The 18024-nt window shown below is 46.1% G+C and overlaps 1 protein-coding gene across 1 annotated transcript; it reads right to left on the bottom strand.

The window, feature by feature from the left end:
* Window positions 1-2584: 2584 nt before the first annotated feature.
* asxl1 (ASXL transcriptional regulator 1) lies at window positions 2585-15343 on the bottom strand. The gene is made up of 9 exons (XM_079239007.1): window positions 15230-15343; window positions 14947-15136; window positions 12530-12690; window positions 12359-12443; window positions 10366-10532; window positions 10189-10285; window positions 6771-6876; window positions 5714-6671; window positions 2585-5638 (listed from the first exon to the last, which is right to left on the bottom strand). Exons 1-9 carry the CDS (start codon window positions 15314-15316, stop codon window positions 3002-3004), a joined length of 4488 nt encoding a protein of 1495 aa, XP_079095133.1. The 5' UTR covers window positions 15317-15343; the 3' UTR covers window positions 2585-3001.
* Between the last annotated feature and the right edge of the window lie 2681 nt (window positions 15344-18024).

Here is an 18024-nt window from a genome sequence, read left to right as displayed (position 1 = left end):
TATTTTCCCCGAACTATTTTGAGTACATTGCTATACACTAGGAAAAAGCGAGCTGCACATATTTGGTATTTATTTGGTGATGAGAAACAAAGTGATGGTGAATATTTATTTTGTATTGTCTATGTGTTTATGATGGTTGTAAATGGATTAGTCTTTAAGTTCCTCTTGGAATAAAGGTTAACCCACAATGAGAACTGGAGTGATTGGGATGTGGTTATTAATACAGTATTTATTAATATATGACTGGTTACTAGTGGTGTAAAACACAAGTTTGAACACAAGCTTCACGAGATAACAACTCAAGGTGTAATATAATCAGTTTGGACATGACGCCCCTGATTGGTAATATTCTGCAGATAGAATAAAACTGTTCCACAAACTTGTTTAATGTGAAACAACATAAATAAAATGACAAATGAGGTTGTAAATGACACCAAGGTTCCTCACAGTGCCTCTGAAAGCCAAAGCAATGCCCTCAGAACAATAAAACTGGGTAAAAAATGACAGGTCAGCCAGTCCTACATGGGGAGAAAATTGTTGTTGTGTTATAACTGAAGTCTTAATTTGACCCTTGAACAAAATTTTGATCATTTTTGTATATTTACTGTTTTTGCTGCGATGTGGCAAACTGGTTGTAGTGCAAAGGGTGTCCACCAGGGGGCAGAAGACATTGATTGTTAAAAATACGGATTTAACCAGGTTTTATTTTTATTGTTTTTTTTAACAAGAAGTAAATAAAAAAGGCTCTGATGGACTGGTGACCTATCCAGGGTGTACCCTGCCTTTCGCCCCAAAGACTGTTGGGAATAGAGTCCAACTTCCCAGCGACTTTTAATCGGACTAAGTGGTTCAGATAATGAATAAATAAAATGAACTCAGAAGCTGTATGTAGCAGATATGATCAATAACCCCGGCTGCAGCCTGGAGAATTGGGCGGGGCTATTGGGTGGAGTTGGACGTGCAATGGGCGTGGTTGGGTGTCAAATGGGCGTGGGGTTAGGGTTACAGTTAGGGTTGGGGTTAATCCAATCAAAATGTTGAGGGAGCTGGATATTGGGCCAGCTTCGCCTTATTCTCCAGGTGGCAGCCAAGACCCTCTCGATATGATAAGTGCATCGAATGTATATAAAGGATGTGCAGAACCTCGGTGATGTCACCTTTCTACAGAGCTTAATTGAAGCTCGGTGGGCGGTTCCTACCATCGCCATTTTGGCAGCGTCACGCGTGTCGTCACTCCCGGAAAATACAGATGTGGAGCTGAGAGGGGGTCTGTTAGCATCATGGTGGATGATTGACATCGAGTGAACTCTGAGCTTTCTGTAGCTAAGAGCTAACCTGGAGATTACAGGAGATAACCAGCTAACGGAGGTAAGCGGGCTAAAGCTAAGTCACGTTGTTTACCGGCTAAAAACCGCAGTTGTTCTACGTTCTTCTGACTTGAAGCGGGAGATCGGGTACCTGTCAATCAAAAGGACACGCCTCTAAATGTGCCCGAATTTCAAGATTAAGTTACTTCTGAAGAGTTGTAAAAACAAAAGAAAAGAAAGAAAATAATTTCCAACACACTGTCACTGACCTGACCAATTAAACCTAAAATGTGTTTGAACCAGGCTGTAAATATGTTTATTACTGCTGTGAAGTTGGTCTTTTTAACTTGGGAGTCTATGGGGATTTAATTTTGGAGCCCCTAGTAGACGAGGGGGGAACTGGAGGTTTTGGCACTTCGTGGCATTAAAGGGTTACATTTGCTGTTTAATTTCTGACACTAAAAATATCAGTTTTACTCATATTTATGACACTGATATTTTCCACATTCACATGGTCATCTCAACCAAGTTATGTACCTTGCTTGTTTAAGCTGTAAGAATCAGAGAAGAAATAAAGATGCTCAGCCATGATGATACAAAGTTTAAATGACACATCAGCAAAGCTCGTAGCTGCTTATCAATCAGTAAACATGCCTTCTCCAATTGGTCAATTACAGATCTGTGGAAAAACTAAAACTAAAACTGACCGGACGGAATTTCACTACTGATGTGAACATTAACATTTAGTGAAATTATTTGGAGTAGGTGTGTAAAGGCCTTAAGACAAGCTTGAGAATTGCTAGGAAAAGACGTGCCCAGCGGATCGGCCTGTGTGGTGTGCCGCCCCCTAGTGATGACCTCCAGTATCAAGCACTTTGGCTGCAGTGAGTACACACAAATGTCACAAAACATTGATGTTTAAGTACGTATACATCAAGTATATCGCAGCTTCTCACAAACCATGAGACGCTACACCTGGACATGAACTCAGCGGCTGTTTTTAACGCATGTCATGGTTGCTTCTTTTTCCCAGAATTAAACAGTGGCCTGTCCATCATCTAGCACCTCCATTACCTCTCCAGGATACAAAGTCCTCCTCACAGGTCACATTTAGCTGGAATTAGCTTCCATCTTTCCAGTTTGCACCAAAACACAAATCCAGTCATGTTTACACAGCATCATGAAGGATTCAAGGACCTTATTACCACACAATGATCACTTTATTTGTCCATTGCACTCAACTGTAAGCACAGTCTCAGAGAACCATAAAATGAGTCAAAAACACAAAAACAGTGAAACAAACGTCATTTACTCTTTTTAATGGTTAAAAAAATACTTCTTTGAGCAAAGAGAAAAGAACACGTCCCGATTTGCAGAGCAAACAAGGAACCAAAACAATGATGACCTCCAAATGGTGACAGATGGAGCAAGACAAGATGAGGTAAATTGCAAAATTTACAATTAATCATGCCCCAAATTCACAATAATAATAATGATAATAATAATACAGCTAATAAAAAAAAAGAAAATCTGAAAATAAAAGATACATAACTATCATACAAGGCGATATCTTGCCCATCAGGCTTGTCCTGTGTGCTCTGCACTAATGAGGCTTCTGTACACTCTGAAGCTGCCCGGTCATGCTGCCGATGCTTTCAGGCAGCACTTCTACAGTGCATGGCGACGTCAACACACTATCTCACCACCAGACACGACACGCACAGTTTTGAAGGTCCGATGCAATCGTCATGGCAGAAGGCACCGCAGCCTTGGCACATGATCATGGCTTTGAGGCGGCATGAGCACTTGAGCGCCACCTCCTCTGCCGTGCTATCCGTAAAGGCCTGGATGCTGAGGGCGGCGTGGCCGGAGGCCAGGCGGGGGCGCAGCTGCAGCACACCGTCGGCCACGCCACGGGAGAAGCCGCCGTTGTCCATCATCGACAGGTTGGCCGTGTAGCTTACCCCTCCCATGCCAGAGCCTTGTTTGGGGAGTTTTCCATACAGCTGGAAGGGGAGGGAGGAGGTGGATGAGGAAGGAGAAGGCGAGGAAGAGGAGGGAGAGCCGGACGAGTACGGAGTTTTGCCGGTCTCTTTTTTTGCTATCCTCGCCAAAGTCATCTCCATGTTGAGGAGTCCCTCCATCGCCCCGCCGCTCAGGTACCCATCCATGGAGTTCCCCGGCTCCTTTTTGGCAACGCTGAGGGGTAACGTCGGGGTGGATTTGGCGAGGGCCTGGCAAGAAGGTCGAGCTGCGACTTCGTTCTTGACGGCGGGCGTAGGAGACAGCTGCTGTTGGTGGGGGTGAGAGAGCTGAGACTGTGGGGGCCGCAGGTTGATCTTAATGGTTGTCACCCCCTCTGGGGGACTGGGGTCTGCGTGGGAGGGCAAGGGGCCGTTGGGTATGGTTCGGTGGTCCGCTTGGAGTCTGTCAGGAGTGCTTTCCTGTGGAGGTTGGTGACCGTAAGACTCTTTGATGACGGCAGGTTCCACAAGAGCCGGAGTGCCGACATCGGACTTTGTTTTGGAGGAGGAGGGCGGCACAGAGGTGATGACTGGGACAGCACCAGGAGCCTGCTGGGACTGGGACACAGCCGGGACCTCCACCAAGCAGGAGACTGGGTGGCCTGTTGGCGACTTGTTGAGGATATGCGAGGCGGAGTTCAGGTCTGGAGAAGGGGACTGGACCGGGGGCTCGGGCTTACCACGCGACCCTGTGCTTCTCGCTGCTGGTGGTCTGGCTGGGGGTCCAGGCAATCGGCTAATCTCCAGTCTGTTTGCAGAGTGAGAGGGAAGAACTTTCTCAAGAGGCAAGCTGCCCTGCAGTAGCTGAGTCACTAAAGGGTTGTTGGCCTCCACACTGGACACAGGTCTCGCTGAGCTGGACAGTCTTTTGGAGGCAGCTGAAGCGTTCGAATGAGCAACAGAAACCTTTGAAGAGCCTCGACACTCCTCGTCAGCAGTTTGTCTGGAGGGCCGACAGTCATCTCCCGGCTCCATTTTCACTACAACATTGTTGTCTTTGGGGGGAGGGAGGTGGCCCTGGGAGTGGGAGTGGGAGTGATTGCGTTGCGGCTGAGGCAGACCGTTGGGGAAACAGGGCTGAATGACCGTCTGGCCTTGGCGGCTGGACACGTGGGCCTGGATGACCGGCTGCTGGTTGGGAGGAGGAGGGCTGCAGATGACCAACTGGCCGTTTCGCTGGGCGTTGAGTTGCGAGCACCAGTCCCGATCTGAATACTGCTGCTGCTCGTCCTCTGGGCTCTCGTTCTCACAGTCTGAAGCAGTTTCCGTCGAGTCGCTGTGTGTGGCAGCATCTTCCTCTTTTTCTCTGCAGATATTAAGACTGTCCACATGCGATGGAGAGGACGCGTCCGTTTGCTGTCTGGCCGACTTGGGGAACGGCTCCTTCAAGTCCACATGGAGGGAACCATGCTGGATAACGCCCCCCAGTCCAACATCCTTCCCTTTTTCCTGCTCTTTCGTCTGACAAGAGCTAGCTAGCGTTTGAGTAACGTCCACACCTTTAGCTCCGAATCGAGGAAGGGAATCTGGGATTGAAGTTTGGGTTAGCGACGGCTTTTCACAAGCTTGGTCTGGCATCTCCGAAGGGACAGTAGTAGACTCAGACAGCTGGCTCTCCCTGGACGACTCTATGGCGGATGACTCGGATACAGTATCGTGCTCTGGAGAAGGAGAGCTAGCCCCGTCCGTGAAGCCACTGGAGGAGCTCTGGATAGTTGCAGATGTTTCTTCAATTTCCTCTCCAACCTTCGGCACCTCAGCTGACGTATCTCGAAGTGGACTCAAAGTCTGCGGGGATTCTAAAGACATGGAAGTGGACGTGTTGGACAACGAAGGGGAAGGGTGGGACATTGGTTCTACATTGTGAAGCTGTAATTGTGCTCCAGACGAATTAGCGTCTGAAGATGATCCCTTCTCCTCCATTCTACCACTTCCCCTTCTTCCATCTCCATCACGTCCTCCTCCTCCTCCTCCTCCTCCTCCTCCTGCTCCTCCTCCTCCTCCTCCTCCGGGCTCGATAGGTCCTGGATGCTCTCGCGCTCGTCGTCCATTGCTGCTATCCGATAGCCCAGCAGGAGTCCGCAGCCGGACACCGGCCGACGCTGACCCGTCGCCAGTGGCTGCAACAGCAGCAGCGGCCTCCCGCTGGGCGCGGGCTTGCTGGGCGCGGGCTTTGATGTCTGCCAGCGTCCGCGCCCCACCCGTCCCCGACCGCCGCGAGCCCTCGCCGGGGGGCACAATCCGCGGGCAGATCTGGTAGGTGGGGTGCCCTTTGACCCAGGGAGGTTTGATCCTGGATAATTGAATCTAGGACAGAAGACAGCAGGTCAATCTTTGAACTGTTTGAATTTGCTTCATGCAGGAAAACGTGAGGCGTCTTACCCGGATTGGTGGCACCTTGGGTTCTTCGGTTGTCGGCTGCGGCTTCTCCGAACAGACACCGTCGATTGTGGTACGAAAGGACTGACGGTCGTCAATTCGCGGCCTTTTCTCGGGAAAGCTGGAAAGGCCCTCGGCCTCATCTTGCCTCCTCTTCTGCTCCTTGAGCTGGCTGCTGAGCACGGGGGTCGTGGCTGGGCTGGCCGACGGACTGCTCTCGCGGCTGCTGGTGGCAGTCCCACCTGTGACCGAGGTGACCACTGAGGCGGTGTCATCCAGCGGGTCCGCAGGAATGGTGGCACTGGACGAGCCTGAGGACGAGGAAGAGGAGTCCAGACCTGCTGCAAAGGCTCCCTGCCTGTCAGGTGAGGAGGGCGAGGAGGCAGGTGAGGAGGCGGATGATGAGGAAGGAGAAGAAGAGGAGGATGGCGAGGTAGTTGAAGCCAGAACGGGAGCGTCTTCCTTGGGGAGCAGGTGGGCAGCAACTTCCGGCTCTTCATTTGCGCTGGTGGACGCCGGGCTCGGACTGGGACTTGGAGCAGGAGTCGGGGGCGGCAACGTGACCGGCTCCGGAGCAGGAGAGGCCGGAGGTTCTGCGGAGGCGCTCTCCACTGGGAGCTCCACGCCGGAGTCAGCCTGAAGCACCACCTCACCGTGAACCACCGTGTTGTTGCACACCGGAGAGTCAATAGAAACGGCGGCCATTTCCAGAGTGGCGCTGGTCTCTGCCGCCTCCGTGGGCTGCAGTGCCGGCGTGGCCTTGCAGAGGGTCCGGCGAGCTCTGCGACGAAGATCGGCCCGCGTACGTCTCCTCATCCTGCCATCTCTCCGCCGCCGACCCACACTGCGCCTCTTGGGGGCGCTCGTTACCACGGCAACGTCACTTTCAAGCACGGTGCTGGCGACTTCGTTGGCTTCACTCATGGTGAGTTTGAGGGACTCTTCTCGTGTTAATCCAGATCTGCGGTGACACAAGGTAAGTCTCAGAATATTGTACATTCAGCTTGATCAATATATTATTATATTGGTATCAATGAACTCGTCACGGTTTGGCTCTTACTTCTGACCATGGTACTCCTCAAAAAACTTCTCCTTCCATGCTTCAACCTTCTTCTCTTTCTCCATCTCCTGTCGGAAACGAACCTGCATCTCGTGGGTGAACTCGCCTAAAAAAGGTCAAAAACATGGAGGGTTTTTTTTGTTTTAAATCGAGGAAGTTTCATGAAGAAAGGCTGCTGGTTAGAAACATTTCAGCTAATTTACAGCTGCTGAATCCTAAAGACGCATTACGGAACTTTCTGACCTTTAAACTTTATGTTCTGGACGTGTTCGATGACACAGTGACGTCTAGCAGTTGTACTTCTAGAGCCGCTGCTGCCAGGCAGCGTCCTGAGGCTGAGAAATTGACACGATACAACGTCTACATCGGGACGCGAAGTTTCGCTTCACAGTATAATAAAGAATTGTTCTGAACACGTAACGTCTCGGATTCAGCAAAGAAACAAGAAGATTAAAAAGAAAGAGACAAAACAAGAGTCATCGTAAGATCGTCTTCTGCTTTAAAGCCCATTTAGGCTCGACAAAGACGACTATGCAGATGGATGGACAGTTTTGCCCATCTCCTGCGGAGCTTACAAGCGCAACTTGGTCTGTTTTCAAGCAGTTTAGCTTTCTATCGCTCAGCCATGCTCAGTGGATAGATGAGCTGATGTAATCATGTCAACGTTGCACGGAAGTATGAGGGCAGCAACTTACGGCATGTTTGAGACGAACATATTTTACGAGGGGCGGGAAAATCTAATTGAAAAACTGAATATCTCAATTTTTTTTTATTCACAATTTGAAAATAGATTTTTTTGTTAAAATAATTCATTATAAAATTTTTGTAATTTTAAAATTTTTGTAATTTTTTATTGTTTTGATTTATCTTTTTACTCATCTCCTTTGGCATTATAGCAGCAGAATGATGATCTGGCTACCGGGTTTTTTTCTTCCTCATGGAAATACAAAAAAAAAAGAAAAGACGTGCAAAAAAGTTTTCTGCATTTTTTTTTGTTATTAACCTTCAAAAATCAGCACTATCGAAGAATTGTGAGAATCGCAATTTAAATTAAATCGGCCCTAAAAAAAATCTGAACAAAAGCATATCCTCACAGCCCCAGCGCGTATACTGGACATATTTAAGAGAATTATGTCGATGCTAATATTTTTCCCACAAAGGTGTTTCCACCGTTTCAACTCATCCCAAGGAAAATGACTGTTAATCGGCATATCGACAGATGTAAGGGAGTAGACGATGTATAACATTTACACGTTAAAGAGCAGAAATGGACTTAAATCAGGCTAGTCTTTGAACTGGGAGCAAAACATGGAACTGAACTGAGGTGGAAACAGGAATTTCAGAATTCACAGCACGATAAAGTGTCATTAATATGATCATTTTCATAAAGGGTCATGTCCAAACAACATGAGATCAGGACTGAAAACAAAGATAAACATCTGTTTCTGCTTCTGCTGCTTTGTTGGTATTCTTTATGTGGAGATTTCCCTCCAAACTAACTTATTAAATCATCCTATCTGGATTTATTGGTTCTAGGAAAACATCACCACAGTGTTAGAGACATGAAAAGTCCAATGTTTCGCCACCTGCAGGATAACCAGCCGCTTAGTACGCTAAAGATCCTTTAACCCAGACACATGGTCATCTTTGCCTTCAGTAAAACTGAAATTAAATATCGTGTCATTTGTAGGTTTGCACGACTGTGGTCGGATTTCCAGCAACATAAGCGGCTCAATGTGAGGTTGATGCTGTTCAGTGCCAACACGCTCAGCGTCGGCTCCTGAACCCAAGTTTGTTTGTTGGTCTGTTTGTAACAAGTCGGATCTAAGTCGCAAACCGAAGGTTTTACCTGAACAGCAAACTTACTTTTACTTACAATGTAATAAAGGATAACAAAGTAGTAGCCAGAACAATGTTCAATATGGCTGCAACTAACAATTATTTTCATAGTCGACTAACCTGTAAATAATTATTTAGATTAGTAAGGATTATTTCTGTCCCGCCCACCATCTGTGCTTCCAGTTGACGCAGATCTTTTTACTGGTTCCAGTATGTTTTACCCCACTCTCTCCATCTGTATCATATGAATGTCCCCCTGAGTCCCAGTCAGTCACAACATATTGTCCTTTAGGAAGTTAAATGAACGACTCCTGAACCAGTTGAATATTACATTTAAGCTTAACAGCTTCCTACTAATTAATTTAGAAACATCCAAACTTAGCTACAGTGTCATATCCAAGGTGGACAGAATTTTTCTCAAAAAGGAAAATAAAATAAATATTTTAACATCTTAATATTCATCGAATTGCATTGAAATGATTATTTACATTTTGAAAAAAACTGTTTTGTAGGTAAACAAGGGCCTTTAAAATATTCCTGAATCCAAACGGTGATCCGGATCACCACCTAAATTAAATCACTTCTTCTTTTTCACATTTCCAACAACTCCTGAAATTACATGAAATCTCTCCATAACTTTGAGTTATCTTGAACACAAACAGATAAACGGCGGTAAAAACAGAAGCTCTTTGGCAAAGGTAACAGCAGCACATTGCTACTTGCTAATGCTAACTTTGCTATCCTGAACGCTGGAAACCACGACTCCGGCTGCTTTCCTTCCTGATGCTCATGCATGACTGTCGTGCTGCCGTGGTACGCCGACTCTGTGTGGCAGACGACACATTTCACCTGTTTGACACTTTGTTTAGTGGGAAATGTCCCCAAACTTTGGAAACAGGTTGCGCCGCCGTCAGTTTCTTCTTCGTTGTTTAAACAAAGACACTGCAGGACGATGCCGCCCCCAGCACTTCCTGTGGTGCTTTGCGTCGTTTGCTTGGTGTTTAGAGTTCTTCTACTGTCTGAAAAGCCGTGGTTGGTACACGGTGTTAAGTCGCCTGGCGCAGCGTTTTATTAACGAAGTGTTATGGCCGTTTATAACGCGTCGACAATGAAATTTCATGTCGATGAATTTTCATTGTCAACAAATAGTTGCAGCTTTAATGTTAATACATCTTCACGCTGTTTTAATAAAGTTTTGAGGGAAAAAAAAAAAAAGATCAGCTTCAGAAAGTAAAGAAGGAAAACTGACAGAAAACAAAAGACTTGGACAGAAGTGGAGTCACACGTCCAGGACAGGAGCAAGACGGTAGGACAGCTCCAGATCATCCGAACTCTCCCGCTGAACTCTCCAGGTGAATCCCGGTTGGCGCTGTGTCGTCGTGTTGCTTAGTAACAAAGTTAAATTTCAGACATGAAATGTTTGGGAGCCTGATGCGACGTGACGTCTAAGTGGAACCAGATCCGGAATATTAAAACATTGTAACTTCATGCAGAACGGCATGTTGCAAGAGTCGCAGAACGAGACAAAACGGATCTACACTGAGTAGCAAAACGAAGCTATGATCGACCAACATCTTACCTTCAGCCAGCCTTTCTTTCCAGCTCTGGGAGGCGTGGGTGAAGAACTCGTTGTTCAGTGCAGAACTGCTCAGCCGGGCCATACCATCAGGTCCAATCTACGAGCAGACGTACGGAGAAAGTTTTCAGAATTCCAGAGTAACGGAGCCGAGACGGCAGCCAACAGGAAGCAGCCTACCTGTCTGTCCACCTCCGGCAGAAGCTGCAGCAGCTGCTGCTGCGAGTGCGACGGGAAGGCTGAGAAGGTCCGAACATTGATCAGGGCTCTGATGTTAGTGTTGACCAGGATGGATCCGGGGGTTTCGAAGTCCACGTCTACGCCTCCTCGGCTCCTCTTCATCGGTCCTGCCACGACAAACGGTTTGGTTATCCAGCCGGGTCTGAATGACACCGACACCGTCGGGACACTTAATGATTCATATTTATTCATTTGTTTAGAAAAGTATAAAGCTAAAAACTGATCGGAAATCAATGTTCAGATGCTGAACAGGGAGCCGTTTCCATGGAAACAATGAAGATGCAGCATCTTCTCCATCCAATCAGCATCACTGATGATCGAAACAAAGTGCAGCTCAGTTTCAGAGGAAAAAAGTGTTTATTTCATCTTCATTCGTCGTTTTCCTCTTAAACAAACTGCTTCCTTTAAAAATAACAGAAGCTACATGAATTTCTGCAAATTGTGTTTGTTTACAGCTGCGAAGCTCCTTTTCATCCTGTCCAGTAAAAAACTGTTCAGGTTAAACTCCGTGGATGGTCCTGCAGCTCCTTCTGGTGGGAGAACGGGGAATGTCCCAGTATAAACCAGTTACTGATGATACAGAGCATAATCAGGATATTATGGACAAATATTTTTGTATAAAAAGAAAACCATCAGATCTGTAAAAACTGGAGTTTCACTTTAAAACTTTCCCATGAAATTAACTTTTTCTGAATAATTTTACAATAGTTGATGGTATTTTTTGAAGACATGACGTTTTCTACCGACAGAAAGAAGAATTACTGGAACAACGAAGTCCTGCATGTCTGATTTAACATGCAAAGGGCTGCTTGGCTTTTCTACATCTTTCCGTTAAAAAGACGGAAGCAACGCCGTCCCAACGTGAGCAGGACAAAAGAAAAGCAGGCCGTCGTGCAAAAGCAGGAAGTCAGGGAAAACACGGAGTAAAGCGTTAGCTCCCCAGTTAGCAGCTCACGCTAACAACACTTTGTTCAATGACGGGACGCCTTGAAAACAACAAGAAGTTACTTTAATCATGCATCTTCCAGACCAGGATTTTCCATCTGTAGTTCTCCAACGAGTACCTGTGCACACAGGAAGTGACACGTCACTCTTTCATGCAATGAAGTCTGAGGTGCGAAAAGAAGGAAAGGCCGTCAGACGTGGAGCACAATCCGTACGGAAGTTTTAATTCCTGTTTAATTCCGAATAAAAGCTCATTCCGCTTTAAACTGATGAGAAACGACCATGTAAACACTTCATTCCTAATGTAAATGTCTTCAGAATTAAACTTAATCCCGACGTAAGTGTCTGGTTTATTTGCATTTTAATTCAGAACTATTTAATTCCTCTGTCATGTAAACCTTCATTCTTCTCTAAGTTAATTCTGGTCGTTCTGAGCATGCTCGTTACCTTGTCCTGTCCTGAGGACGTACGTTGTTTTGCCTCCCATGTTTGGTGTTCTATCTTTCTTCTCCTTCTCAGTTGCTCCAGAAAGTGAAGTAGTATGCTCGTGTTGAGCTGCTACTTCACATTTATAATAAAAATAGCGGTGAAACTGGTACTTAATATGTAGTTTTTACAAGTTATGACTGAAAAGACGAGAAGCAGGGAGCCCACTTTGTTTATTTCCGGTATACGTCTTACGTCACGTGCACCCTCTGTCCAATCAGAACCCTTCCGAACCCGCCGCTCTGAAGAGGAATTAGGTTAGGATGTGTTTCATGTAAACCTCCATTTGGAATTATTGTTTTCATGTAGACTCAAAGGAGAATACGTTAAATCTGAATTATTTAATTCCAAATTATTAATTCCGAATTAACCACCAAGTAACCGTAGCCATTGAGGAGAACTGAGGCGTGAATTCAGCAGTTCATGCTGAGGAGTTTCATGAAAATACAAAACGTCTCCTCAGGTCCGGACTCGTCTCACGCGTGACAGTAATCATCTTTACCTGAGGGGACATGCTCTCCGTTCACTTTCAAAGGCGTGAGGACCACTCGAGGCATCATGACGGCTTTCTTCCTCTGCCTTCCCGACTGTGCAGACACAAAGAGGCAGACGCACACGGTAAATACAGGAAGACCTTCTTGCAGAGGGAGGAATGTCCTGGCCAGGAGCTGACCTGTCTGGAACGGCTCAGTCTGGTCTGGGCGTGTTGGGGTTGCTGCGTTTCTGTGCGTCCCTGCTGTCCCGCTGCCCTGCTGAGGCGAGTCTGAGGCTGGTTGCTGGTGGTCTGCAGCTCCGTGGAGCAGGAAGCGCTTGACGAACTCTCATCCACCGATGCTAAAATCCAGAGTTAGAGAAAAACAGTCATGCAAGTAGCAGAGAAGTGTCAACATGTCAGGCTTGTTGCAGCTGCACAGAAGAAGAAGAAATGGTGTGTAAATACTTCCCTAAAGCGTGGAAGACGAACAAAAACATGTGTGAGATAAATCTATTTTTAGAAGTGACGAGTCTGAGAAATCACACAAGAACAAGTCCTGTCATAACACTGCTGATTAAACAAAGCAGAGGGAGCCTGCACTGCAGCGAACATGGAGAGCAGGATGTTTCCTCAGTTTCCTCCTCATGCTGACTCTGTAAGCCATTAAAACAGAATCCTAGCAAGCTAGCAAGCACAGCAGTGCAGGGAAACACCTGGAAACAGAATCAGGCTGAGAGCAGACACTGAAACTGGTGTTTAACATTCATAATGGAAAAAAAGAAGTAGCTATGCTAACATCTAGCTATGCTAACATGCAGCTATGCTAAGAAGCAGCTATGCTAACATCCAGCTATGCTAAGAAGCAGCTATGCTAACACGCAGCTATGTTAACATGCAGTTATGCTAACACACAGCTATGTTAACATGCCGTTATGCTAACACACAGCTACGTTAACATGCAGCTATGTCTCTGATTTATATTCAACTTGTTTCTGTGGCTTTCGACAGTTGGTAGCTCACACCTCTGCAGGGGGAATATGAATCTAAGGTTGGCTTGTATGTGTGTGTGTGTGTGTGTGTGTATGTATTCATACAGGCGAGTGTGTGTGTGTGTGTATATATATATATATATATATATATATATATATATACACATATATATACACATATATATATGTTTTTCTCTTTCTCTCTTTCACTTTATTTATGAGGTGTTTTCTCTTCTTTCTCTTTCTGTCTCTCTTTTGTCCTCTCCAGCAGTGCAAACTCCACAATGCAAACAATAATACAAAATAAATAGAGAAAGAAAGGAATTCAGAAATTGGGACACTATATCTATAAAGTAACTTTTCCCAGTAGAACATTAGCCATGCTAACATGCAGTTATCCTAGCATGCAGCTACGCTAACGTGCAGCTATGCTAATTTGCTGCGTAACAACACAACAGTAGAAACTCGGTTAAAAAGCACAACTCGACTCGTTCCTCATCCACGATTCTATCCTCTTGTTTTAAGTGAAAGTAAAGTGGTTTTCCTTCAGGATGAGATGACCAGACAATCCTTTTCTACCGTGTTCCAGCAGCACATCTTTATTTTTAGGCTAGAGGTGAAACAATCTCGCTGCCAACATGGCGGAATGGAAACACGAAGAGGAAGAAACGCACCGTAAGACACATCGATATGAGACTCGTATGACAGCGTATCATGCAGCGAAGCACCTGCACGTCACATCCTCCATCGTCATCGACATGAAACGCCTCAACATGCAGGACATTTCGTTATGGATGATGACGAGTCTGCGACATGAAACGCTACGACATGCGGGACGTTTCGTTATGGATGATGACGAGTCTGCGACATGAAACGCTACGACATGCGGGATGTTTCGTTATGGATGATGACGAGTCTGCGACATGAAACGCTACGACATGCGGGATGTTTCGTTATGGATGATGACGAGTCTGCGACATGAAACGCTACGACATGCGGGATGTTTCGTTATGGATGATGACGAGTCTGCGACATGAAACGCTACGACATGCGGGATGTTTCGTTATGGATGATGACGAGTCTGCGACATGAAACGCTACGACATGCGGGATGTTTCGTTATGGATGATGACGAGTCTGCGACATGAAACGCTACGACATGCGGGATGTTTCGTTATGGATGATGACGAGTCTGCGACATGAAACGCTACGACATGCGGGATGTTTCGTTATGGATGATGACGAGTCTGCGACATGAAACGCTACGACATGCGGGATGTTTCGTTATGGATGATGACGAGTCTGCGACATGAAACGCTACGACATGCGGGATGTTTCGTTATGGATGATGACGAGTCTGCGACATGAAACGCTACGACATGCGGGACGTTTCGTTATGGATGATGACGAGTCTGCAACATGAAACGCTACGACATGCGGGACGTTTCGTTATGGATGATGACAAGTCTGCGACATGAAACGCTACGACATGCGGGATGTTTCGTTATGGATGATGACGAGTCTGCGACATGAAACGCTACGACATGCGGGATGTTTCGTTATGGATGATGATGACCATGATGAAGGACAGCCAGCCTTAGCAGCAGTAATCAACTTGAGATCTCACCATCGTTGTCGATCGCAGCTACGATGGTTTCTGTGGAGTCACAGCTCTCCTGCTCAGCCGCCTCATTGGAGTCGACCGGGCCCGCCGCAAGGGTGCTGCTGCTGCTGGGAGCTGGCGGCGTGGCGCTGCCCGCGGCCTCTGACGGCGCCTCCGCCTCCGAGGTTGCCTTGGTCCACTGGAGCGCGTTTTTCTGCAGAAGATAACAGCAGATCCCACGTTTGATCACATCCTGGGCATCAAAGATTGTCTAACGGACGGCAGCTCGGGTTCTCCGAGTCGGTACCTTCAGAGTGAAAAGGCTCATTCGTCCCGGGAGCTTGAAGAAGATGCTGTTCTTGACTCGGTCGCCTCTCACCTGGGAGTGCAGCATGGTGACCAGACAGGCCAAAGGAGCCGTACCGCTGGACAGAACCCACACAGATACACGGTTACAGCAGCTGGAAGCAGCGCTAGCCTGAAGACAAAGTTACGACTTTACCTACCTTCTGTTTGCGTCCAGCAGCACGTCAAGTTGTTCAGGAAGAAAAAGAAAAACATGAAAGATGAAAGAATGTTTAAAGACTAAATCAGCCTGCAAAAATCACTTCTATGGACCACCCTCACCAGAGTCACTCTGCTTGTTGGCTGGTAGAAAACTAGCCGCAGCTATCAGGTGACCAGGCGTTATCAGGCGGAAAGCGCTGGCAAACGTCACACTAACGCAGGGGTGTCACACTCCAGTCCTCTAAGGCCGGTATCCATCAGGTTTTCGTTGTTTTCCTCCACCAACACAGCTGGTTCAATGCAAATGGAACCAGCTGGATCCATTTATCAGTTTTAGCCAGGTGTGTTGGAGCAGGGAGACAACAAGAACCTGCAGGATACAGCCCTCCAGGACTGGAGTTTGACACCTGTGCACTAACTGAACCGGTTCAGCTCCTACGTGGTCATTCATGACTTTACAAACCTCCAAGCTGCCGACAGATGCAGCATCCAGCACATTTACTAAAAGTTTACCAGTAGCTGGAGGTTCATTAATGTCTGCAGACGGTTTTGTCCGTTTTCTACGTTGTTTATGTCTATAATCTGCTGTTTTGAGGTAGCTGAGCTTTCCGGTAGAAAACAGCGAAATACCAAACCACACAGGACGTACACATCATGTGCATGATAACACACGATGCAGGCTGAAATGATTTTCTGCATCATCTCTCAGCTTTTTTTAAGTTTACAGCATTTGTAAAGAGGTAAAGTTTGCAGGACAACGCTGCGTTTTAACGCAAGGACAGAGGAAACGAGGCCATCTCTGAATGAGGAGGGAATATCGGTCTCGGTTATCGGCCCAAAAATCCAACATCGTGCATCATAACTAGACATAGAAAGTCGTTAAATACTTCACACTGCTTGTTGTTATCAATCTGAACTATCGTTTCTGGACGTCTCCTGATGAAAACCAGACACTGATGATAAAGTGAAGAAAATAATCGGGACATTTAGATCTCGGTCGGTGTGAGCCGCTCCAGAAAATGATTAATTTTTCTGACCTCATTTCCTTCAAGCCTTTGGTCTGGATGACATGAAGGATTTGTTTCGGAGTCATCGGAGCATCAGAGAAGTTCTCCAACACCTGGAAGCAGAAGAAACCAGTTTATAACCCCAGTCAGCATGCAGACGTGGCGTTTCAGCCTCAGCTGGCAGATTCTGAGGCTGAAACGACATAAAATGAACGTGTGAATAAATGTAGCAGCATAAAGAGCAACCAGAAGTTTGTGTATTTGATCCAGTTTTTTAGTCTCATTTCCACTGGATCACATTTATCCTGAGTTCTTTCGTTAAAACTTAACGATGATGCAACACGGACACGGGTGTGGCGTAACACAGGTGAGCAGACGTCAGTGGAGAGAAAACACGTCTGGCAGCTGAAAATCAAAGAAAAATATCAGTTTGTAGTTTTAAATACTATTTCCTCCCATGTTTAGTGTTTTACTTTCTACGTGGAACTGCTTTTTCCTGAGCGAGACGTTTTAGTTTTTAACTCCAGCTCCGACGAAACGCTAACAAGTTCACACCAATCCCTGAGACGACCCTCACCCTGACCCCAACGTAACCCCCGAACAAGTTGCCTCACTGGAGGAATGAAGGATGTTCTCTCTCATCTCTGGCATTCTATGATGAAACGGTGTAAATAAGAACTTTCCATAGATTTGAAGCGAATTCTCTGAATAAAACAGAAATTTAAAGATTTTCAATCGTTACATTTCACTTGTTTCTGGAAAATTCTGATGAAGTTTGAAGATGCAACATGAAGTTATATGACCCGATATCACTCATCTTATCCCCCATAACGATACATAACCATATAAAACTGTGTAATGTTGTGTCAGTCATCAGTTATGTATCAGATGTTGCTAGGCAACAGCAGCAGTGATCTCCTTCCATCTGGGGGAACTATGGCCGTATGCCGTTCCACAGGTAAATACCTGCTGCAGCGTTTGTGTCTGGAGTTTATTCTGAGCTTTCGCCTCCACTTGACGCTGCTTTTGCTGGTTGACTCTATTCTTTATTCTGTATTCTTTATCCTGATTCCTGCAGGTGATAAAATGAGTTAGTTGTGATGGAGTCTGTTGTTGGGACTGTGAGCTCGTCTGTTGTCGGTTCCACGTCTGTCTTTTTATACCTAAACTGCATCCATGCCACAGAAATTTCTCCTCTTTTAGGAACAAGTTCATCGGTTTGGGTTGGCTGCTCATCTTTTAGTGAATTATCCTGCTATGAAACACGTCTGCTACCGTCTCCCTCCATGTTGTTTATGTATTTCAGCGTGCCGTAAAGTGCATCTTGATGTAAAATACTGCAGTGAAGCAGCTTATTGTGGCGTAAACGATAGAGACTCGTATACACAGACGCCTCATTGAGCGCCTGACAGCGAACCAACGTCGCTGCCATATTGGATGGGTCTCCGCTGCAGAGTCACAGGGTTTTCCCACATAACTGTTTTCTGTGGAACAATGCGTATATATTACACACAAACAAAACACTTTTCTACATAACTGGGTTATAAATAATGTTAACACAGTGAATAATTTACTAAATGCAAATGAT

This window comes from Telmatherina bonti (genome assembly GCF_933228915.1).
Source record: "Telmatherina bonti genome assembly, chromosome: 4".
In the NCBI taxonomy this organism is placed as follows: domain Eukaryota; kingdom Metazoa; phylum Chordata; class Actinopteri; order Atheriniformes; family Telmatherinidae; genus Telmatherina; species Telmatherina bonti.
Note: the sequence above shows the minus strand (reverse complement) of the source record. Positions and strands in the feature narration are given on the sequence as shown.